Source organism: Trematosphaeria pertusa, assembly GCF_010094035.1.
Source record: "Trematosphaeria pertusa strain CBS 122368 unplaced genomic scaffold BU26scaffold_1, whole genome shotgun sequence".
Lineage (NCBI taxonomy): Eukaryota > Fungi > Ascomycota > Dothideomycetes > Pleosporales > Trematosphaeriaceae > Trematosphaeria > Trematosphaeria pertusa.
Window position 1 is genome coordinate 4,221,693 of NW_022987212.1, and position 21,773 is coordinate 4,243,465.

The 21,773-nt window shown below is 52.4% G+C and overlaps 9 protein-coding genes across 9 annotated transcripts; 5 read left to right on the plus strand and 4 right to left on the minus strand.

Annotated features, from left to right (window-relative positions):
• The first annotated feature begins 442 nt into the window (after window positions 1-442).
• BU26DRAFT_36959 (glycoside hydrolase family 76 protein) lies at window positions 443-1,764 on the plus strand. Its single transcript, XM_033822523.1, has 3 exons — window positions 443-661; window positions 714-1,295; window positions 1,356-1,764. Exons 1-3 carry the CDS (start codon window positions 531-533, stop codon window positions 1,690-1,692), a joined length of 1,050 nt encoding a protein of 349 aa, XP_033692142.1. The 5' UTR covers window positions 443-530; the 3' UTR covers window positions 1,693-1,764.
• A 1,908-nt stretch (window positions 1,765-3,672) lies between these two features.
• BU26DRAFT_513847 (uncharacterized protein) lies at window positions 3,673-4,671 on the plus strand. The gene is made up of 2 exons (XM_033827705.1): window positions 3,673-3,728; window positions 3,878-4,671. Exon 2 carries the CDS (start codon window positions 3,912-3,914, stop codon window positions 4,635-4,637), a length of 726 nt encoding a protein of 241 aa, XP_033692143.1. The 5' UTR covers window positions 3,673-3,728; window positions 3,878-3,911; the 3' UTR covers window positions 4,638-4,671.
• A 2,471-nt stretch (window positions 4,672-7,142) lies between these two features.
• BU26DRAFT_412791 (malate synthase) lies at window positions 7,143-8,773 on the minus strand (the record flags this gene model as incomplete). The annotated part of the gene is made up of 2 exons (XM_033822988.1): window positions 7,143-8,356; window positions 8,410-8,773. The coding sequence occupies 2 exons, from the start codon at window positions 8,771-8,773 to the stop codon at window positions 7,143-7,145; spliced, it is 1,578 nt and encodes a 525-aa protein (XP_033692144.1).
• A 675-nt stretch (window positions 8,774-9,448) lies between these two features.
• Window positions 9,449-10,515, minus strand: BU26DRAFT_513851 (uncharacterized protein). Its single transcript, XM_033827706.1, has one exon. It carries the CDS (start codon window positions 10,311-10,313, stop codon window positions 9,720-9,722), a length of 594 nt encoding a protein of 197 aa, XP_033692145.1. The 5' UTR covers window positions 10,314-10,515; the 3' UTR covers window positions 9,449-9,719.
• A 2,682-nt stretch (window positions 10,516-13,197) lies between these two features.
• Window positions 13,198-14,564, minus strand: BU26DRAFT_546283 (uncharacterized protein; the record flags this gene model as incomplete). Its single annotated transcript, XM_033831831.1, has 5 exons — window positions 13,198-13,487; window positions 13,541-13,629; window positions 13,689-14,095; window positions 14,146-14,283; window positions 14,335-14,564. Coding segments are annotated over 5 exons (1,154 nt in total), but the record flags the coding sequence as incomplete, so codon positions are not given.
• A 347-nt stretch (window positions 14,565-14,911) lies between these two features.
• Window positions 14,912-16,711, plus strand: BU26DRAFT_575650 (cytochrome P450). Its single transcript, XM_033834355.1, has 3 exons — window positions 14,912-15,643; window positions 15,698-16,134; window positions 16,271-16,711. The coding sequence occupies exons 1-3, from the start codon at window positions 15,083-15,085 to the stop codon at window positions 16,656-16,658; spliced, it is 1,386 nt and encodes a 461-aa protein (XP_033692147.1). The 5' UTR covers window positions 14,912-15,082; the 3' UTR covers window positions 16,659-16,711.
• Window positions 16,712-17,934: 1,223 nt separating this feature from the next.
• Window positions 17,935-18,519, plus strand: BU26DRAFT_575658 (uncharacterized protein; the record flags this gene model as incomplete). Its single annotated transcript, XM_033834356.1, has 2 exons — window positions 17,935-18,265; window positions 18,335-18,519. 2 exons carry the CDS (start codon window positions 17,935-17,937, stop codon window positions 18,517-18,519), a joined length of 516 nt encoding a protein of 171 aa, XP_033692148.1.
• A 75-nt stretch (window positions 18,520-18,594) lies between these two features.
• BU26DRAFT_513853 (uncharacterized protein) lies at window positions 18,595-19,051 on the plus strand. Its single transcript, XM_033827707.1, has 2 exons — window positions 18,595-18,740; window positions 18,795-19,051. The coding sequence occupies exons 1-2, from the start codon at window positions 18,662-18,664 to the stop codon at window positions 19,028-19,030; spliced, it is 315 nt and encodes a 104-aa protein (XP_033692149.1). The 5' UTR covers window positions 18,595-18,661; the 3' UTR covers window positions 19,031-19,051.
• Window positions 19,052-19,110: 59 nt separating this feature from the next.
• On the minus strand, window positions 19,111-21,534 carry BU26DRAFT_513854 (uncharacterized protein). Its single transcript, XM_033827708.1, has 9 exons — window positions 20,958-21,534; window positions 20,546-20,898; window positions 20,384-20,494; window positions 20,199-20,331; window positions 19,933-20,150; window positions 19,745-19,888; window positions 19,591-19,690; window positions 19,409-19,542; window positions 19,111-19,350 (listed from the first exon to the last, which is right to left on the minus strand). Exons 1-9 carry the CDS (start codon window positions 21,452-21,454, stop codon window positions 19,172-19,174), a joined length of 1,869 nt encoding a protein of 622 aa, XP_033692150.1. The 5' UTR covers window positions 21,455-21,534; the 3' UTR covers window positions 19,111-19,171.
• Window positions 21,535-21,773: the final 239 nt, after the last annotated feature.

The following is a 21,773-nucleotide window of genomic DNA, read 5'->3' on the forward strand; positions in this document are numbered from 1 at the left end:
GACCACGTCGATCTCCAGGTACCCGTGGTCAATAATTCTGCTCACCGCAATAATAGGCGGCAAAAATCACCGTTGTCGGTTGCGATAGGCCTCCTATCACCGCCATGAAGCTGTTCAAGATCATCGGTCGCCTGGTCTCCGTGCCTCACGAGCCGAGAAACTGCCATGCTGGCAGTGCCACGGGCCGTAGTCACGCCAGTAGGGATCGGATGGGGTTCTGTGGATCCTTTAGCAGAGATAGGCAGCCTGCGCTGCTTTTTACAGGTTTGTTTGTATGTGCTTGCTTGTGCAAGCTTCTGGGCGTTCGCGCGCAGCGAGCTATGCACTCAGGCACACGTCAATATCCCGCTCTGAATCAGTTGCAAGGCCCTTGCCCTGCCTGGCTGTGTTTTTGTCGTCACTTGACGGCGGTGTAGAGAAGATAAATGGAGGCATTTCCGGGTCTTGAAGTGTTTTCTCTTCATTGCTGAAGTCTGCACCCTCGAGCGATTTCGTGCGATTTCCATACTATTCACAGTGAACTCTTCAAGATGAAGTACTCCTCAGCTCTGTTTTTCTCTTTGCTCTATGTCAGCCCTGCAGTGGCCGACTTCGCGGACAACGCCAACGCAGCCATCAAAACACTACAAGATAAGTGGTACAGTGCAGACACTGGACTATGGCAAGATTTTCCCCCTCCTTTCTAACTCAACTTCAATTCTAACATATTCCAGGAACGACTACTGGTGGCAATCAGGCAACATAGTCGAAGCCCTCGCCCGCTTCGGCCAGCATGACGCTTCCTTCAAACAAACCGCAACTGACATCATCGCCAACACCTACGCCAAATCGCCCAACCAAAAGGGCTACAGCAATTGGAAGAACGACTACTACGACGACATGGGCTGGTGGGCGCTGGGCTGGATCGCTGCCTACGACCTCACCAGCGACGCTAAGTATCTCAACTCTGCGAAAGACCTTTTTGAAGACATGACGGGCGGCTGGACGACGCCGTGCAATGGCGGCATTTGGTGGAACAAAGAGAAGACAAGTATTGCGGCGATTGCGAACGAGCTGTTTTTGAGCACGGCGGCGCACTTGGCGAATCGCGTGGGCGGGGACGAGAAGGCGGATTACGTGCACTGGGCGCAGATGGAGTGGGACTGGTTCTGGACGAAGGGGTTCATCAATGGGGATAATGTTATTAACGACGGGATTGATATTTCGACTTGCACGAATAACGGGCAGACGACCTTTACGTATAACCAGGGGGTTATTCTGGGTGGTTTGTCGGAGCTTGCGCGAGCTACGGGCGAGTAAGTCCTCCAAACACAGCCTCTTTTTCACTCTGCAGCACAGATCTAATATCTATGCAGCGGCGGTTACATTGATCACGCCAACCAGATCGCCAACGGTGCCCTCACGCACCTCACCGACAACGGCATCCTCACTGAGCCCGTCTCCGGCCCTCTCGATGACCAGGGCTCGCAGTTCAAAGGCGCGTTCGTGCGCGGGCTCGCCGTTCTCAACGGCAACGAGCCGCAGCAGTCCTTCACTGACTTCCTGAAGAAGAACGCCGACTCGGCGTGGACCAACGCGAAGAACAGTGAGGGTGTGATCGAGGATCGCTGGCAGGGTGGGAGTGACAACACCAACGCGGCGACGCAGGCTAGCGGAATTGATGTGCTGGTTGCTGCGGCACAGGCTTCCTAAGCGCCTGACATCGAGGTGTGGTGGGTGATGGTCAGTCACGAGGAGGAAGAAATGTGCGTATGGAGTGCGAAGTCGGGCATTCGCGCGGTCGCGGTCGCTTATTCGGAGATGGATTATACCCGGCTCTGCTTTATGAATGTTTATTAACGAGCGATCTCAGGGTCTTTTTGAGCCTCAGATCGGAGCTTTTGCGAAGTTGCGGTTATATAACGATAGTCATGAAAACTACTCCAACTCTTTCCACAGATGCTTTCTGGAGATGCTTTACCCACTTCACTTCCTTGTATAGCAATGTACATTGCCCCATAAAATACATCATAAAGTACGTATTGCGACTCGAAGTTCCGCAATGACGATCGCCAAACCTGACCGTCATGCACTTCCGTTTCCGACCCATCATCCGACTATCGAAATCTTCAACTTCCACTTCGGCAGGTCATCACCTCCCGCCTCTCTAAAGTAATACACGATGCAATACCTCGCCCGCCCGTTTTACTGCACAAGGAAATGGAATACGTAAACGCAGATGGGTGTGCTTTCCCACCTGCATCACCTCGCGCCTTCCCATTCTCGCTCCGACCGGTGAGTGAAGAAGCACCTGCAAGCCGATCGGTCATCCGACCCTGTCCCCACCAACCACCTCTTCCCAACTCGGAGGCAACCCAACTTCCCCTTCCGAACGCCGATCTTTCGGCACCCTCCGATGTGCCACAGAACATGGGGAAGTGTAGCGAGCCACGTTGCGCGGTGTATCCTTGCGCAACAGGGGGTTTGACATCATATTACCGGATGCGGAAGCACGGGGTGAGAACAAGGTGTGGCGCGCTGGGGTGTGGACGCCGTTGCCGCTGTGTGCGTGCGCGCATGTGGGTGGGCATGGGTAAGGTTGGGGTGCAGGTGTAAGGGGGATCCTAATGCATGTGAGGGATCCTTGCGTATAGAGAGAGAAAGGGTCGTGTGCGCATTTGGAGCGATCGCATCAATGTGTCGGTGCACGTGGATGGTTTTAGTGTTAGGATGCGGGATGGACTTCAATACCTAATCGAACAGCTGGGTCGCTGAGAGGTCGCGTGCTCTACACATACCCTGTAAGCAAGGAGGCATATGCATAACAACCAATAGGGAAGGGGAAGTGCAAGTATCGCGCAGGTACAGATACTTCTGGGGCAGAACTCCAACCATACCACAAGGTGAACTCGAGCAGTCCCGAATGCTGGCGGTGTGCTGGAGGTCGCCTAGAGGTCGCACAACGTCAAAACTAGATATAACCGTGGATGGCGGCATATAGCAGGATAGTCCTGGTAAATTTGCCTCTAGGAATGATTCCAGTCGTGTTGAGTGTCATGGGAAAACTGTTTCGTAGACTTAGAGCATCAGGACGTTTGAAGTGTCGCCCATCTCAATACTCACGCCATTCCTCCACACCCACCACTCCATAGACCCAAAATCCTTTACACTCTTCCCACCAAATCCCTCAACACCATCCACACACTCCCCTCATCACTATTACCCCCATCTCCACCAAAACCAATCCAACCTCCACACCCAACCCACACCGTCAATACATACCCTCTATCCGCACAACCCCAGCACATACGACCCAAAGGCGCAAGAACACGACGCTTCCTGTCCGATCCGCCGTCTGCCATGGGACTGTATCCAGCTATATTGTTTCCGCCAGTTCCGCTTCAGGTAGTATTAGTACTGGTTACGGACTGCAGGCTGCAGGGTGATAAGGCGACACTCTAAGCGCCAGGATTTGGTGACGTTTAAAGCAGCGTGTAGCGAAGTAGATATGGCCCAAAGAGACGCTTACGACAGGAGGTAATCGGCCTAGCTCGCTCTACGACTTTTCGGTGTTCGCGAACTCCACACCTAGGCCTGTTCACATTTGCTCGGCCATAAATGGCTTGGCGAAGCTGACGGCACTCTGTTGGTTCTCGGGCCGACGTTGTCCCGAACTCCTGCAGCCCTTGACCCATCCGCCCCCGGAAAAAGCTACTGTTGAGGCTCGTTCTACTCACCCATACCTGACCGTAAGTGTTCGCGTTCATTAGAAAGGCAGGCACTAGAACAGCCCTCCCACGTCTCTAATCTGCGCGCGCTGTCCCCACCTTCCAGGCGCTGCGATCTAGTCGCGGGTCTCGGTCCTTGTATGCGACTGCTGACACCGCAGTCATTCTAGTGGGCATCTCCGATCCGTCGCCCCGAATCCTGTCATGACTCGGAAGACTCTTCAGCTCCCTCTCGGCCTATCCGCCTCCGACATAATAGGAGGAGGCACATCTGGACTAGCTCTCTTGATTCCTCACACTCAAACAGTTATCAAGATCTCCCACGGCGATCCTGACGAGCGCGAACGGTGCGAACGCGAAGCTGGAATATACGAAAGGCTCTACAAGTCAAATATCCCAAGGCCATCGTCATTATTAGGATACAATGGGAGGTGTGGTGATGGAATACTTCTTGAATATGCAGAGAACAAGACCGTACGGCGATATCTAAGCATACCCGATAACCAGCCGGCGAGCGCGGTCCTCATTTCCCGTTGGGCCCGGCAGGGTGCTATCGCACTACGCTTCGTCCATGTGAACGACGTCGCCCATGGGGATGTCAGCTGCGACAACTTTTTCCTCGATAAAGTCTTGAACCTTCGCCTTGGGGACTTCACGAATTCCTCCTTAGGTTTGGATACCTATCTGGAGCAAGACGATATTTTCGAATTTGGCCTTGCATTATATGAAATGTCAACTGGGATTCAGCTCTTCAAAGGGTTATATCTCTCTCCAGGTGAGAAGAGGCAGAAGATAGAACAGGAGGGTCTACCTAATCTCTTACAACTACCCGTCACTAGCCTTGGGGTAACTATTATCAAGTGTCTTGAGTCACATTATAGAAACATGGGAGAGGTTTTGCGCGACGTGGACAGTATCTCCAAGCATTAGATCCAGCTTCATAACGGTGCTCGCCTCTAGTTACACCTTCATCATTATATATCCGCAGTAGTATCCGTTCTCCCACTCGTGGTTCTGATGACGTGATTGCCAAATCTACTGATTTCTAACTGCGCAGTGTTAGAAGCTATGCTTTGGTTTCAAAGAGTTATCATTACCGCACTCCCAGCAAGTTCCACTAACAGATGTAGACCCAAACTCCCAGGGGATCCTATTGACAGGTGTACACATAGCCTTGTTCTCTTCTGTGACGGGGCTTCCGAATTATCGTTCTGAGAGCTGTTCTGGGGTTCGCTATTCTGATTGGCTGCAACGACGATAGCTCCATTTCTTAGCGAGTGACCAGAATGTCAGTTGGGAATTATGAGTATTTCAACTTCTTAGTATGCCTCTAAAGTCTGCCGTATAGCTTTTGCTGTGTGTAAATACCGTTAGGGAGGCCCACGCCTACCCCAAGCATAATTTGCTTCCAACAATTCGGAAAGATTTCCCGGAGGGTCCACGGGCATGATTATTCTGCGCTCGCATCAATATGTAGATGATCAATACGGGGTCGGAGATGATATACAGGTTATCACCGTTTGAGGTTGCTTTATAGCATGAAAGTGCTACTTTGGTTTTCGGGTTGCGGTCGGCGACAGCACAGTCGATCAGGACTTGGCATTTCGTGCGATTTTGCGTATTCGTAAAATTTCCAGCCCATCGTATATAGTCCTCTCCGTACGTGTACGGCCGGCGAAGGTGGGTTTGGCAAGCAAGATCTCCAATAACGACGGGATCATGATTTGAGCTGCATAGAACGAAAATGCGTTGCGCCATGCTTGTGAGGATAGGGCCAGATTTCGTATCCGGTTCTGTGAGGGGACTGCCAGCTATTTAAGGATGAGAAGAGGCTAAACTTCGGACGCAAGGTTCCCTAACGATCAACGCATAGTGACAGTTCATTTTTACTCTCATGGGCGTTTCCTCGTCTTGTTTGAGTAAGTCAAGAAGATCTGTATAGCCGGCTTCCAAGATTGATCTTTGCGGTTGACTTGCGAGGAGCGTTGAATCCATCGCGGATTGCGCCAGCGGAGAGCGTAAATCCGGTTGAGACAGCGCCGATGAGGGTTGAGTCGGCGTTCGGGTGGGTGAAGCCTCAGATAGCTCTACGTTACCAACCAATCGGCGACTGGAACCGCAAGCGCCTTAGAAGCGTCAGTACTAACCTGCGCAACTAGTACGAAACTAGGGGGAGGCCGTGTACCATTACCAGCAAGAGGCTTGACCAATTCCGTAATCGAATACTTCTCGCAAGTGACACGAGCAACTTCGGTCAACGGTGAGACACTGATTTCCACCAGTCTCTAAGCTTCGGAACGAGGGAACCCAATTGTATAGTAGCCAGGTTCGATATAGTTACTGCCAAAGTGCACAAGAGGAACACTTCCTGGCCGACGTCTAGGAAAGCGTCCACCAAAAGTGATCGTACTCGAAGTCTTGCAGAGCGGCGTTTCTTGGATCCTTTCGCTAACGAATTGGTGCCTTCTTTGAGGAGATCATCACATGCTTCAACCCGTTTGACCTGACCGTAGGCTAACCAATTTACCTCATCTTCGAAATGCTCTTTTTCTTTCTTCAGCTGTGCGATCAGCCAGCTGATTGGTTTCCCACGATCCCGCAAGGCGGACATCGGAGGGAGCGGCTATCGCAAGCGCGGTATAGGATGGTACTACGTACAATGGACAAAATTGTAGGAAACAATGAGACTAGACGAGACTTAGATGAGACTTGAGGGGACAGGATGAAACGGAATAGGGCGGGGCAAACATTTCCAGCCTAAACGTGCAAGAGTCCGGGACAACGTCGGCCCGAGCGCCACCATCAACACAGCGTCGTCTGGACCTGCAACAAAGGGTCGCAATAACACTCTTAAACCATCAAGTCGTCAGACATCCCTCCGCACCCCACATGTCCAGTGCCTCGTCTGGCTCCGACTCCAGCAGCATTTAGCATCTCATGCTCAACGCTCGCCACTCACAAAGCCTACAGGTCTTCACATGCGAGATCATGCCATCATTCCACAAATCCCCCGCATCCGTCGATAATTCTCGTCCCGCAGGAAGGGATCGCTTCTCGCGCGGACCTCGGTTCGTTCGGTTTTCGCTTCGGGGGTAACGCCTCAAAGCTTAGCGGCCGCGACAGGGGAACCAGCCTGTAAGAAGACATGACATCAGCGAAGTGTTCACATGAATTATGCAGAGTAGCAACATGAAGCAGCGAATCATGCAAAGGCGAATTGAGTAATTTATTTTTCGCTTACGAGCCCATTACGCCACGCCGGGGAGCAACCTTGGAAGGGCTTTTGTAATGTTACAGCAGGATGCGGGGAAGGAAAGCCTTGGAGGAACACATCACAACTTTGAAGCACCCTTGGGGGGACCTACGTTTGTGATTTCGTTGTAGAGCAACCTGCTTCATGTTAGTTGTGCGAAGGTTGGTGGGATGGGAAGGGGCTTACGATGTCAAGAACTCAGCGTAGTCCTCGCCCGTCACCTGGCTCTCGAAGTACTTCGCGGCGAGGTGGAGCTTGTTCCCCTTCGGCGCCTTCTCGCTCAGCTTCTGTGCCTGCTCGCGCAGCAGCTTGAGCGCATAGTCCTTGGTGACGTTCTTGCCCTCTGCAGTCTTGACCTGATGCCTGCTCCACTGCCAGAGCTGGCTCCTCGACACCTCGGCTGTAGCAGCGTCCTCCATGAGATAGTTGATGGGCACGCATCCGACGCCCCGGAGCCACGCCTCCATGTAGCTAAGGCCGATGTCGAGATTCTTGCGGATACCAGCCTCGGTGACCTTGCCGGGCACGTTCATGTTGAGCAGGTCGTTGGCGGTGATGTGCACGTCCTCGCGACGGACGTGCATCTGGTTGGGCGTCGGCATGTGCTTGTTGAAGACATCTGATGCGATGGCTGCGAGGACGGGATGCGCAACCCATGTGCCGTCGTGGCCGGCGCGCACTTCGCGGAGCTTGTCGGCGCGGACCTTTTCCATGGCGGCGTCGTTCGCAGCCGGGTCGGTTTTGATGGGGATCTGGGCGGCCATGCCTCCCATGGCGTGGACGCCTCGCCTATGGCAGGTCTTGATCAGGAGCTTGACGTAGGCGTCCATGAAGGGGACGGTCATGGTCACGGAGTCGCGGTCGGGGAGGACGAAGTTGGGATTCTGGCGGAAACGCTTGATGGTGCTGAAGATGTAGTCCCAGCGGCCGCAGTTGAGGCCAGCGGAGTGGTCGCGGAGCTCGTAGATGATCTCATCCATCTCGAAAGCTGCAGTGATGGTCTCAATCAGCACGGTCGCGCGGATAGTGCCTCGTTGCATGCCAATGTAGTCCTGAGCCATGTTGAAGACGTCGTTCCAGAGCCTGGCCTCGAGATGTGACTCCATCTTGGGGAGGTAGAAGTATGGGCCGGTGCCGCGCTTTACGAGCTCGTGGGCATTGTTGAAGAAGTACAGACCAAAGTCGAACAAGCCGCCGGAAATGGGCTCGCCGTCCACGGTGAAGTGCTTCTCCTCTAGATGCCAGCCGCGGGCGCGGGCAATGAGTGTGGGGAGGACGCGGTCGGTGCGCAGCTTGTACTCCTTCTCGCCCTGCTTGAAGTCGACCTGCTTGCGGATGGCGTCGTAGAGGTTGAGCTGGCCGTTGATCATGTTGTCCCATGTCGGCGCGCTCGAATCTAGATCCGTTAGCTGCCTGTTTGTCACACTTCCGGCTGCCGCCGGGACTCACCCTCAAAGTCCGCCATATATGTCCAAACGTCAGAGTTGAGGGCATTGACGACCATCTTGCGATCCGTCGGGCCTGTGATCTCCACCCGCCTGTCCACGAGCCCTGGGGCCGGCGGAGCTCCCTTCCACGCATCGTTCTCGCGGATATGCCTCGTCTCGGGGAGGAAGTCGAGCAGATTGCCCTTGTCGAGGTCCTGCTGTCGGATCATGCGTCGTTGGAGGAGGGCTTTCCGGCGCTCGTTGAATGTGCGGTGGAGGAGGGCGAGGAAGACGGCGGCATCTTTGCTGAGGATATGCCTGTTCTGGTCGTTCAGTGCGCCGAGGATGTTGACGTCGCGCAGCAGGGTATCTGGGTTGGCAGCCATTGTGAGTTCTGTAAAGCTGTCTGTGCAATTGCTGTGGGTGGGCAGAGGGAGGAATGCGATGATGTATGCGTGCGGAGTCGAGGGCGGGAAGCCGGGGATATAATATTTATAACGAAGACGTCACCCATCTCGACGCTGGAGCAGTGCCGAGGATCTTCTTTGTCTTGGGCGACCGTTCAGGCTAGCCCAGCGGCCGTGAATGGTAGACGTCGCAGGCCCAGCTCCGGGCAGAGGGGTGGAGCTCCAGCTTGTGATCGCTAGCCGCCAAGCTGCCTCTCGATGCGGGGATAAGTCGCCCGATCTGCGCAAGAGGCCCGCATTCTTGCGTCTTTTCGACGTGAGGGAGCTTACAAAGTCTGCATGCCGTATCGCAAGTGGCGAGCTCTCCGTCGTGAAGCCTGCGATATCCTTGGATGTTGCCGGCTGGACGTGGAAAGCGCCGGAAGCTGCGATGCTGGTGCTGCTCTCTTCCGACGCTGCTCCGGCCACGCCCGACCTCTCACACAAAGCTCCACCAGCGTCCACGGGCCATCTCCGACCGTCAACAACTACCGTTGTCCATAAAGCCGCCTCGCGCGTTTGTTCTTCGCTTTTGAAGCCACCCTACGATAGGCCCGCAGCCAGTCTATATCTCAGAGGAACATCTACCGACTCCGCACGCTCGATGTCATTCTAAAGAATTATAGTCCCCTCCGATGAAGGACGCTATTTAGATCCCGTAATCATCGAGCGAAAAAAAAAGCGACAAGATTTCATCCGCGCTTTCTCGTTCTTTGAGTAATAGAATGGGGGACCAACGGCAAGATTGATGTATAGTGGTTTCATTTTATGCGAAGCCGCATTGGGCTGATCATTACAACGTATTCATTTAGTCTCCCTATCTCTCAGTACCGTCTCTTCATAACCAGTCCCTCCTTTCTCCAACACTCTCCTTCACTTCCCCAACCTAATTCGTAACCTCTCTCTGCTGAATCGGATACGGCGCAAGCCCCTCCTTCAACCCCCAACTGCACACACCACTCCCGCCACAAACCCCACTCAGATTCCCATCGCTGCCCAAGAAAAACTTCTTGCTCGCCGTATACTCCTTGCGATAGCTGCTCCCATGGTACAGCACCTCGGCCACGCGCGTAAACACCGCCGTGAAATTGTTCGCGCTGAAACCCTCCGTCTTCGGGATCTTCATCGTCCAGTACCCGTCACCAGTCGGATCGCACGGCCAGCTGCGCCCGTGTGGGTTCTCGCCGGATAGCCATTTGGCCCGGCAATTAGGCGCCGTGTTGCCTGCGGGGACGGATACGGTGCTGTTGTCGTCGGGCGCGGTGCCGAGGATGAGCTCGTTGGGGTCCGTCAGGTTGGCCGTGATGGTGAGCCAGGGATACGAGCCTGGGCGACCGGAGGGGGAGAAGGCGATGAGTGCGGTGAGCTGCCAGGGCTGGAGCCTTGCGGCGCGCTCTTCGATAGGGGCTTCTCCTAAGGGAGCGCAGGAGGCGAGGGTGGAGAAGGCCAGGGCGGCCGCTGCGGAGAGGGAGAAGCGCATTTTGGGTTGGGTTGGGTGGGATGGAGGATGTGTGGATTAGACAGTAGATTAGATTGATAGTTGACGGTCTGGATCAGAAGCGACTGTAGGTTTTATGTCCTGTTGGAGCGAGCGGAAGGTAAGTCGATCGACTGACTGACTGATGACTGACTGACTGCAAGAAGTCCGTTGGTACCTTCAACAACTCTTCTCCACTTGACCTTATATACTCCCATAACCACTCTCAAATACGAGCCTCAGGATTCGCATTACCACATCCAGCATCTCTCCTATAGCGCACGAGCAGCGACGGTTCGGCCAACCTAACCGCATTCGGTAATAGGAGCTATATTTAGCTGCGATCGGCATCAGCACGTATATTGTATTGGCCCACTACTGCTACTTTAGCATTTTCGCGATGTCACCTCGTCAATGGGCTTTTCGTCACGCGATATCGGGCATGGTCCGTCGCGGTACAGAGCAGCTGAGATCCCAATGTTGGCGTGTGCGACTCCAGTCGTCGATTAAACTGGATGAGAACCATCTCCTGAGCTCCCAGCACAGCGGTGACGACCTCCGGAGTGTCGCTCGGGGGGTGGTTAGGCGTCCCTCTGGATTCTGGAAGTAAGTGAGGCACTTCTGACTCGTAATGGCACGAGATGGATTTCATTGCCTCGTATTTTAGCCTACTGACGTTGCGGGTACCTGACTACCGTCTGGGGAAGCAGCGGAAAGAACCCGCGTTTTGCAGACGCCACGAAGGATTGCTGGATCTATGAATTAGGCTCGCTTGGGGCATTGGTAACTGCATCGAGGAAGTTTCCAATAGGAAAGGGATGCAGAGAAGTATTGGGTTTCGTAATAGGAGCATATATCATGCGCATGAGCAAAAGGAAGCGGAGAGGCATTGAAAGAAATGGACGCAACAAATTGTCGAAACGCGAGTCTGGATAGGGTTTGCACTTCGCGCTTGTTGTAGGGTAGTGAGAGGACCCGAGCAAGCATCGCGGCGTCGTCGGTATGATCACGCTGGGTACGGACTAGATTGTGTGAGAATAGCACGAGCATCTCGTAGTCAATGAAGCCATCCCCAAGCGATCCGATCAGCTTCGCACTGGCATCCTCACGCGTCCATTAGAAGGAAGTAGGGATCTCTTCGCCCTTCTCACTCCCACCTCAACTCAATAGCCCATCCGTCCCGCAATGCACCGCGTAGAACTTACCTTCTGGCCCTTGGGTGTCGCACCCGCTAACAACCCATACAACACAGAAACAGGACCATGCAGCTTAGAAAGTACCGGATGATATATTCAAGGATAGGAAGAAGAGTTACCCAGATTGGATAAGCGTGGAGCAGGGAGGCGGCATAAGGAAGGATGTTGCAGGGAAGGGGATAGGTGGGTTCTCGGGGTCCTTGTGAGGAGGAGAGCGGCTAGAGGAAGAAGTAGAATACTAGGTGAAAAGGAGCATATTTGAATAAGCATGCGGCGGGGATAGAGGTGGCGCAAGGATGGGAAGAATGCAGCGGACCGGCTAGAGAAACATTACGTCAGTGCATAATGCCGCTTGTCAATAGACGAGAGGGGAGATGACTCCCACCACAAAGTAATTGAGGAGTTGAGAGCTTGGGCGGAGCATAAACTATGCCATTTGCACATCACTAGCACTTTTTCTTAGCTTGCATTGCACCCGATGTTGCCTGGGTGCTAAATCTGGAAGATCATATAGGAAGAAAGCATCATGTAGAGTAGACTGCCATCTTTCATTAGTCGTGTCTGTCCAGCAGAGAAAGCGCATACTTCATTAAGCCCCACGCCCATGCCCCTCCGCTATCCCCCGGGTGAATAAGGTGTGCCGATCGTTGTGGCCTGCGTACTCGAAGTCGAAAAATACGTCTCTCATGACTAACTCCTACGTCAACATATTGCCGCAGACATAGCCTTGCACAAAGGGACAGCCAACAAACAATATAACGTTGTTTTTGTCACTGCGACTCCAACGCCGAAGCCCACTAGCACCGCGCATGGCCCTAGTTGCCCCCCAAAAGTATTCCGTCCGAAGCTCCCACCATGCTTCCATGCCTTGCAAAGTATACCATATACGATGTAGCCTCCACCACGTTTATAACGCCTTGGACAGCAATGCACCCCTCCTTTTCAACCTAAACTTTCTCCATATATATATAATCCACCATCCCGCATTGTACCGTGGGTCGGAAGCAAGGCTTATTATTTGTCACCAGAGAAGGTGTTCGGCCGGAGGAAGATATAGGCCGCGTCCCAGAGTGTGGGTGGAGGTCCCAGAGGAAAATCGCTAGGTGTGATGTGTGCGAGCAAGTCATCCGGAGCTTGATCCTTGTCGATTTCGGGCTCGACCTAGTCGGTTAATACAATAGAGAAGCCTTCGGTAGTCATGACCTGCTGTTGCGGCACAGCAAGCATGGAAGAGGTTGGAACGGGCCGGCAGGCTACATTCCACTGTCGTCACGGCAGTCTGTAGAAGCCGGATGCTTCTCGAGATTTGAAAAGCCTCTCATGGTGAATAGTAGACGCGATGTGGGAGGTCACACTCTCCTGTTTGAAGTGTCAGGATGAAGCACTGTAAAGGAGGTGTCGATTCTGCCAAGATAACGCTCGGGAGCGCACGGACACCCTCACGGGGCCCAACACCACAATCGATCTTAATTCTCTTGGTATTCCCAGAGCCCGAACCACTGATTTACCCTTGCTAAAATACTGATGCTGAAGCAGAACGATTGCCACATCGACATCAATACCAGTCCAATGATCCTACCAATACATCCCGCAGGGTGCAGAAAATTGGCTCCTTCCGAAATCCATTATCACTGCTACCCTCGTTTGACCAAACGCTGAAGCAATGTGCCAATCGGCCCCCCAGACAGTCACTAGGGATCCACATCCGGCAAGACGCCTACATGCGCCCTCTCCCCGTCTTTCAATGCCTCATGTTTCGAATTGTCCTCAAGTTCTCTTCGAGTAATGGGTATCTCATTTAAAGGTATAATAATACCGCCCGTCGAGGTACTTGATTTCAGGGAAAGTTTGCTTTGTACCCTTCGTATGACTTTCTCGACTGGTTCAACCCTCCGCATACCGGACAGCGTAGGAAGACAAACGGCGAGCAATGCTACGGTGATTTCAATCAGGTACCAAAAGATCTCGGTAGATATGAGTGCTGCAACCCGTCAGTCCTACGATGCAAGAGCATGTTGGATAAAGAGAACATACACAGTGGATCCGAGTGCTTCTGCCGAGTCGTACCAACTTGTATAACCCAACGAAGCCAGATCAGCCGAATCAGAGAGGCCACAGTCGCTCTAGAATGCTTAAGTCAGTCAAGCATCCCCATGGATTAAGTTCTGGTTATAATACTCACAATGAGCCCAGAAGAAAAACTACCAGGATACCGAGCTTCCGGCTGGAACGAAGATGCAGCTTCCAGATCATGGGGACTGGTATCAAGATGATCATACAGTCCATGACAAAGTCGGATATAGCCAGGCCATAGAGCATCCAGAACGTATTAATACACTTTAGCTCAATTTGTTCGGAGCTTTCGGTTGACCAGCGAACACTGAAGTCTCCTCGGCACGCGGACAGATACGTTATGCTGAAGCCAACGCCCCAGAGGATGACTAGGGCGATGGTAAACAGTACGACTATGTTCCGGAGATTTCGTGGGTTCGATTTGTCGTAAACGAAGACCCTCCTATAAAAGAAGAGGAAGCTGAGCTTGATGAGGGATAGGGTGATGATGGACATGAGGATGACCGCAAACTCGATCTGTCAGCGTTTAGTCGGAAGCAGCTTCTCGGAAGGTAGGCAGCAGGCACCTTTTTGGAAATCAAAAAGGCGTTCAGTAGTTGGCCGGACAGTTGGCCATGCTTTGGAAGCATATGCGGGCTATAATTGAAGAGTACGCCTTGCCCGACGCCGACGAAAAACCCAGAAACCATGCCTATCGTCAAGAGCTAGAAAGGACTCTCAGCACATATTGGTCGTGTTAAAAGAGACTATCTTACAAGTGCGGGTAAGACCAACCAGTCATCAAGCTTCATAGGTTGCTTTAATGACTTTCTAGTGTAGACCCGAGCTATTACAGCGACGACATCGAGACCTGTCAAGACGGCGATAACGGCAACTGCTGCTACAGTAGATTCTACGTGGAAAAACATGATTTCGAGGAGGCTTGGAGACTCAATAGAAAGTATTTCTGTACCGACGAGAGAAGTAGGGGACGTACAACGCATCGATATTCAGCAGAACGCTTTCACCCAACTCCGAAGACGATTATTTGCCGTTTAAGGAAATACATGTGACGCGAACGAAGATGGTGTTGGCCGACAGCGAGTCGTTTCTATTTACCCTGCACCCTGGCCTTGAAAGTAGAGCGTCTGCCGGACATGTCCATTTTCCATATGAACCAACACATGAGTGCGGCGTAGTGCATCTCTTCATGCGGCATTTCGCGAAATCTGTCCATCCTCTTCGAGCAAGGTCCTCGGCCGCATTATCTCTCATTAAAACTCAGGGCGTACAACGGACTATATAACGCATCAGGCTTCCTTGTCTTTATTATCTTATCTCTCCAGGACCATGGCCTCGGGTTCGCGTTCATCAAAGGAGGCACTCAGCCTCGGCCTCGGTCGGAGCTCGTCTCACCTCTGTGAGTGCTTCAAACGCCGCCAAACGCAGCCCGCCTTGCAACGGTGCAATAACGACTGGAAACACTTCCTAATATTCTACCACTGAATCACTCTGTGCGTCGATATGACTTCTTTCGCGATTCTGGGGCTCACGTTTGCCATCGTCATTTTATCTCGATTCCTTCTGCCACAAGTACAGCGCACCATACGTAAGTGGAAGGCCGTACTGTACATTGGGTGCAGAGAACCTCCGAGATATCACCATAAGGACCCACTTGGACGAGATCTATTCCGGCGTACCATCGAGGCATACAAGGAACATAAGTTTCTCGACTTCACAGAGAGGCTCTTCCAAGAGCACGGCAACACTTTCAAGACCATTACTGAAGGCAAAGTCTTGATCAAGACTAGAGATCCTGAAGTTTCGAAAGCAGTTTACACCACGTTTTTCGATAAATTCGGTCTACAGCCCATTAGGTATGAGGGCGGCAAAGGCTTCTTTGGTGATGGAATACTCGTAACAGACGGAGCGCAGTGGAAGCGAAGCCGAACTCTAATACGACCCGCCTTCGATATCGCACACATCGCAAATTTCAATCGCTTAGATCGCCATGTCAGCCGATTTCTGGAGATTCTGCCACAAGATGGCTCCACCATTGATCTGTTGCCTTTGTTCAAGAGGCTTGTGAGTGCGTCGAATGCAAAGGAAAGCGTGCAATAACTGACTCGAACGTTGTAGACTCTTGACCTCTCCAGCGAATTCATATTCGGTAAAGCTATGGACGCACTCTCTTCTCCCGAATCTTGCAAGGAATTTATCACGGCCTTTACGACTGCTCAGCGAGGTGTCGTCATGAAGCCCGCCGCTCGCGAGAAGAATTGGGAAGCATCGTGCCAGCTTGTCACTAAATACGTGGACGACCGCGTAGAAGAAGCCATTGAACGCGCCTCCTCTGCGCAGAAAATGTCAGGCGGAAGCGCGAAGTACGTCAGGTTGGTAGACGAGCTAGTCAAGGCCACCCAAGATAGGCGTGCTCTTCGATACCAAGTCCTCAGTGTCTTCAGTCCCGCCCACGACACTGTCGCTGTCACTCTCGGAAACTTATTCTTTCACTTGGCTCGAAATCCCCTAGCATGGGACAGGCTAAGGCAGGAGCTATTGCCCACAGCTCACCAGTCTCTAAGTTATCCTCTTCTGAATTCCTACAAATATCTGAACTGGTCTCTCCGCGAGAGTAGGTATTCCTCCTAAGAGCTGAGAATTGAGGCTGACGTTTCTAGCACATCGATTGACGCCGATTGCCCCAGCCAGTCATCGCCAGTGCCTAGAGACCTGCATACTACCATGTGGCGGGGGAGCCGACGGAAAGCGCCCGCTTCTCGTCGAAAAGGGCAATATCGTTGAAACAAACTTCCGACTCATGCAACGTGGTAAGAGTTATTGGGGGGAGGATGCAGAAGAGTTCCGTCCTGAGAGATGGGAGAATATCCGACCCACTTGGGAGTATACTCCCTTTTCTGGCGGGCCACGTATATGTCCTGCGTTCAAGCTTGTTTACACTGAGTGCGAGTATATCGCTGCGGCGATGTTGAGGGAATTCTCGGGACTTGAAAATCGCGACTCGGAACTTGCGTGGATTGAAGAAAGGCGCTTGATCTTCCAAAGCAAGAACGGGACGTTAGTAGGCTTGCGTCGGTGAAAAGCCTGTGTCCAGCCGGAGTAGTGTGTATGAGATGGGTTTGGCTGTGGGAGCTTAGTATGTGGTACGAACTTGTGCGTTACTCTCGTTCAACACCATTTATTCTCGTCGTTCTCTGCCGTCCTCGAAGGCACTGGGGGGATCTCAGATCAAAGGAAGTTCTACTTCGCAGCGAAGCGACAAAGGGCATAATAGTACGACTTCATTGTTTTGCAGTCACTGAAAAGATGGATTGGTATAGCACGCCTCTACAACGGGGTTTTTTGAGACTACCACGGGGCCCCTACCCACTAATGAAGACATTGAGCCTCCTCCGTCATCTCGCCTCTAGCATCGATTGTTCCGACCGGAGCTGGACCTTTGACTTAGAGTGAGCGACCGGCACAACCATTGAACTTTGGCATCTCCGAGAACGTACCACAAGCAAGCACATAGGCATCTATTAAGGTCAGCTCCGAGACGATACATGGAGTATATAAGACCTACCTGTACCGTCCTCAACAGGTTGTTGCGGCAAAGGAAAGGCGGCCGCCAATGCAAAGACCGCCAAAACGGCGAAGCGCGATAGCAGTGTTTTGAGGACCATCTTCTGAAATACTGCTACCAAGTTAGCGAGGGCACTGTCATACCGTGGGATCCGGATTGTCCGCACTGGGGTATGATATTTGATGCAAATGTATCCGTGGCCGTCGATCTAGATATTTGGATTGGATTGGATTGGACCGGACTGACTCGCCCTTTATGTGCCAGATCCAGAGTCTTCCTTGGGGCCAGTGAGCATGCTCTAGTGCTGATATCTCGATTGCACATCCCCGACGCCTCAGTAAGTTTCGCACCACTTCAAATGAAGTTTAGCAAGCCATCAACCCCCTAGTCTAAACGGCTGCGAAGCAGATATCTAGGCGCCCGGATAAGCATGTTCTGCGTGAAGTCCGAGGGCAAGCAATCCAGATGGTTGTCTCGACGGCCTGCCGCGCCCCTGAAACATATTGACTGATCTTCCCGTGCCGTACTGCATACCCGTCATGGCTCGCGGGCGCATGAACGCCGGCGCAGTGACACAGCAAGCTGCGCTCGGCAATAATAAAAATTAATCTGCTCGGCGGCCGAGAGGACGACTGCAAGGGCGGCTGCAGGGGAATATCCATTATACTATTTGGGTTGGCTGCTCGGTGGTTTACTTTTGCTACGCCGCAATAACGAAAAAGTCGAAGGGGCCAAAACAATCTTGGAAGCACTGATCAGCGCACAGCTGGAGACGGCAAACCTTATTATCATGATTCCATGGATGGATAATTTAAGATTGACCTTCTTCATCCGTGAAACAGACGAGCAAAGACCGTTTGGACCTTATATGTTTTCACTTGTGCCGATGGGGAACGCGAGCCTGCGAGCAATGGAAGAACAGAAGAGACGTCTTCTTGAGGAGGGCGATAATAGCGACACTGGTTCCTCTTATACCCTTCGACGCAAACGCGCAGTCCAATGCCTTTCGTGGTCAAACAGAAGTGGAAAGTTCTCCCTCGTTTACGTCGTTCTTTTGCATCTGGCCATCGTCTTTCTATCTACAGCTTTGATTTATCAAGCCGACCCCGAGGCCGAGCTTAGTAAGCGGTGGCTATACTGTAAGCGATAGTGCAATCAGGAGTTCGAGCTTGATACTAAAGTAGTAGTAGCCCCAGCTGCGGGCGCGATTAGCTACATCACAAAAGTCGAGAGGTCGAACGGATCTGCCATGCATAGCCAATATACTGGACCGCCCAGCGAGCGTAACAATCGGGCCTGGGAAGACCTCGTCAGCCGTGAGCAAAACCAGGCAATTCCTTCAGAGACTGTCATCCTTCAGAGACTGTCATCCTAATTGGGGTCTAGCGCTTGCATTCAACGCATCGGCAGAGGAAGTCCTGTTGTCCGGGGGACCTCTTGCGGATACGATAAAACTCGCAAGCGGCGGATACCTCGCAAGCCTCGGGGCGTACCACGAGCTGCACTGTTTGCGAAGGATGCGTCTCTGGTTATATAGAGATGTGCACTTCCCTAATGCAACCCTGGAGGACGAGAGCTTCATGAAGAAACACCTAGGTGAGACCGATTGTTGTCATCTTACAGTGTAGCGCACTGAAACATTCCCGGTAGATCACTGCATCGAAGTTCTCCGAATTTCATCAATGTGTAATGTGGACCTTGGGTTCTATACCTTCTTTTGGGGTCCTAAGGAGTCGGTCAAACCGCAATCGCGCTCCACATCCCCACGAAAGTGCGTCGACTGGGAGCGCTTCGAGGTGTGGAGCATGGCGAGGAAAGTGGCGTTGCATCCGATGCTTCTCCGGCCAACAGATGAAGTAGGAGATTTATCACATAATCTGGTGTGACGGCTTCATGTTTCATGAAAGGTTTAATCATGGACATGGTAACGAAACTAAATTGATGACGTTTTCTGCTAAGACTTTCACGTGAGAACGCACCAACCTTGGGGAACTCGCCTGCGGGAACGGTACTTCTACACGAAATTCTCACAAGCTCAGCCTCCCTAACTCTTCACTTGGCGCCTCCAAAAGCTCGCGCGGAAATCGGCTGAGGCGAGTTTCGACCTCGGCACCGTCGCGGCTGTGTTCAACGAAATATGCCTGCGGCATGACTTCCGCGCCGGTCGATGTACTGTCATGGATTCTCTTTAAGACTGCTTCTGGAACTGTGTGTGGATGTGAGCAAGTGGAAAGGGAACGTCTCTCTCAACCGGCATGACTTACGCTCCATCGTAACGGCAGCTGCGAGCGAGCTGCTACGGAGAATCAGACGATGTAGCTGCTTCTCCGGGTCGAAAACTATGATTGCCTGTGGGCTCGAAAGATACAGATGATCGATCATCACATCCCTGCAAGATCTGTAGCGCCGATGAGTTGAAAGCTTTCCGCCTTGGGATTGCACCCACCTTTGGGCTACAACTCTCTCACTTAAACGTGGGAATTGTAAGTATTGCAACTGAAGCTGTTGTGTAATCCACTCCAGATTATAACGCAGCTTCTGCGCGGCTGTCCGGATTAAGTTCCTGCTCAAATCTCTCCCTCGCGATACGGGGTGCTTACAACGGGCTGTGGCGCATACGATCTCTACTTTATCACATTTCCTCTGGTCGTTAGAACCATCTTCATTTTGCGATTCGCAAAATACGTCCAATACGCCCACCGCGCGTAAATCGTTTCCGTTGACGATATTTGTCAAGCGGGTCACTTATATCCGTCAGACTTGTCCGCAGCTATGGGAGAGAGCTTACCCCGTATGATAAATCTCGTTGTTGGGCCCGTTGCAAGAGGTTGAACCACCAGTTCTGCCCAGGTCTGATGAAGTAAGTTTCTTCTCATGTCCTCACCAACATTCCCCTCAGTCCTATAGTGGAAGATGTGCACGGTGTCGATGGAATGTTGCATGAAACGGTCTGCTCCGGAGATGAACGTCACTGACGTTATCTGGCCTTGGAACTGGGACGTTTCGCTTTTGCAATTGTCAGCGTCAAATGACAAAACAGACACTATAACTGACCTTTTACAGTCCAGAACAGAGGAAATCGGGCCCGTCTCGCCCGCCGAGCAGTAGACTGAAGACGAATTGGTCGCCGATAAATTTGCCTGAGATGCGGCTAAAAGGTTGATCTGTTCCTGTAAGGCCGCTAGATCTGGGCAAAGCAATCAGCAGAGGCCATGTAATCGGGCCCGAATGGAATATACCAGCGGGCGCCACGCCTGTTATAACAAGAGATGTGATCTCATCGGAAACACAGAAGATCTGCCATACAGGCGTCTGCCGAGCCAGACGGACAACAAGACTGATTGGGACCACTATGTCAATTTTAGCAGTCGATACATACTGCACTCACACGAATGACGTACATCGGTATTGAACACCATCGAAGTGAGATTCCCCAGGACAGCGACATCGGAAAATGCTCCCAGCGTGCTTTGAAGGCTCCACTAAGCTGTCAACCCAGCCGCTCCGGAAGGAAGCTCTCGGACACAAGACCAAGGGAGTTGAGCCTGGCCTCATTTCCCTTGACAGCTCAAAAACAAGGTCTAGAGCATGATGGACGGTAGTGGGCGAGTTCGTAGCTGTCGATCCAGGTCCACCCACCCCTCGCTTTTTGGTATCTCGAGGGTCCTTCAAATTCTTTGTGAACCACTCATGCAGATCCGAGACCATGGAGTGGACATCACCAAGGCGACCGTCCGCTTGTTTTGATTGCGAACTAGAGTACGAAGAACATCAGCGAACGTTCGGATATCCGAGCAGGAGGGAACGACTCACTGGTTTATCCCTGATAGGAACAAGTTCAGACTGGCGATGTGTACTTTCAGATTCCCCCGAATCGTATCTAACTCGCCTGTTTCCGTGGTCCACCTGATCTTTTTCCAGTTGGCCTTCACTTCCTTTCGCCAGTTGCTGCTGCTACTTTTACTATCCGCGGGTTGCTCTATATCCCTGTATCGGGACATGAAGTTTTCCATCTGCTCCAGGGTATCGCGGCAGTTCTTCACCATCATGCCAAGCGCTGCATACCGATCCCCGCCACCTTCTGTGCTGGCCTGGTGGCCTGTTCTTAGGCTTTGCTGGATTTGCGACTGGATTTGCTTCTCAGTGCATTGATCGACCGACTCCAATGCTTTTCCTAGCGCATATAACTGATTCTGAACCTCTCGGATACCGGATGGCGCCTGTTTACGTCCGCTGATCACAGCATGTCCCAGGCGGTATGCCAGCTGGGACAGGAGAATCGCGTCTCCTATCGACACCGGCGCAGCCATGAACTTTCCCTGTGTGCCTTGTGCTCAAAGTTTTTAAAAAACCGCTTCCTAGACGTAATGGACGTTGGGCGAAAAAGCAGATGCTGGCGCTGTGAGTCCTGCGATTACTAGGCAGACACGAAAACTTGATAAGCGCCAGGGAAAGGAAGCCCAGGTCAGCCTTGCGAGCTTCGAGAAGGCTGCCCAATCACCAGATTGGTGTGCAGTCAATTCTTGCTAATGGGCTGAGTTTGGAGGCACACGCCAAGAAACCGGTGAACCTCAATCCAGTCTCAGCCTGATCCCCTCAAGGTATTTCCGTGATATTTGCCATTCCACC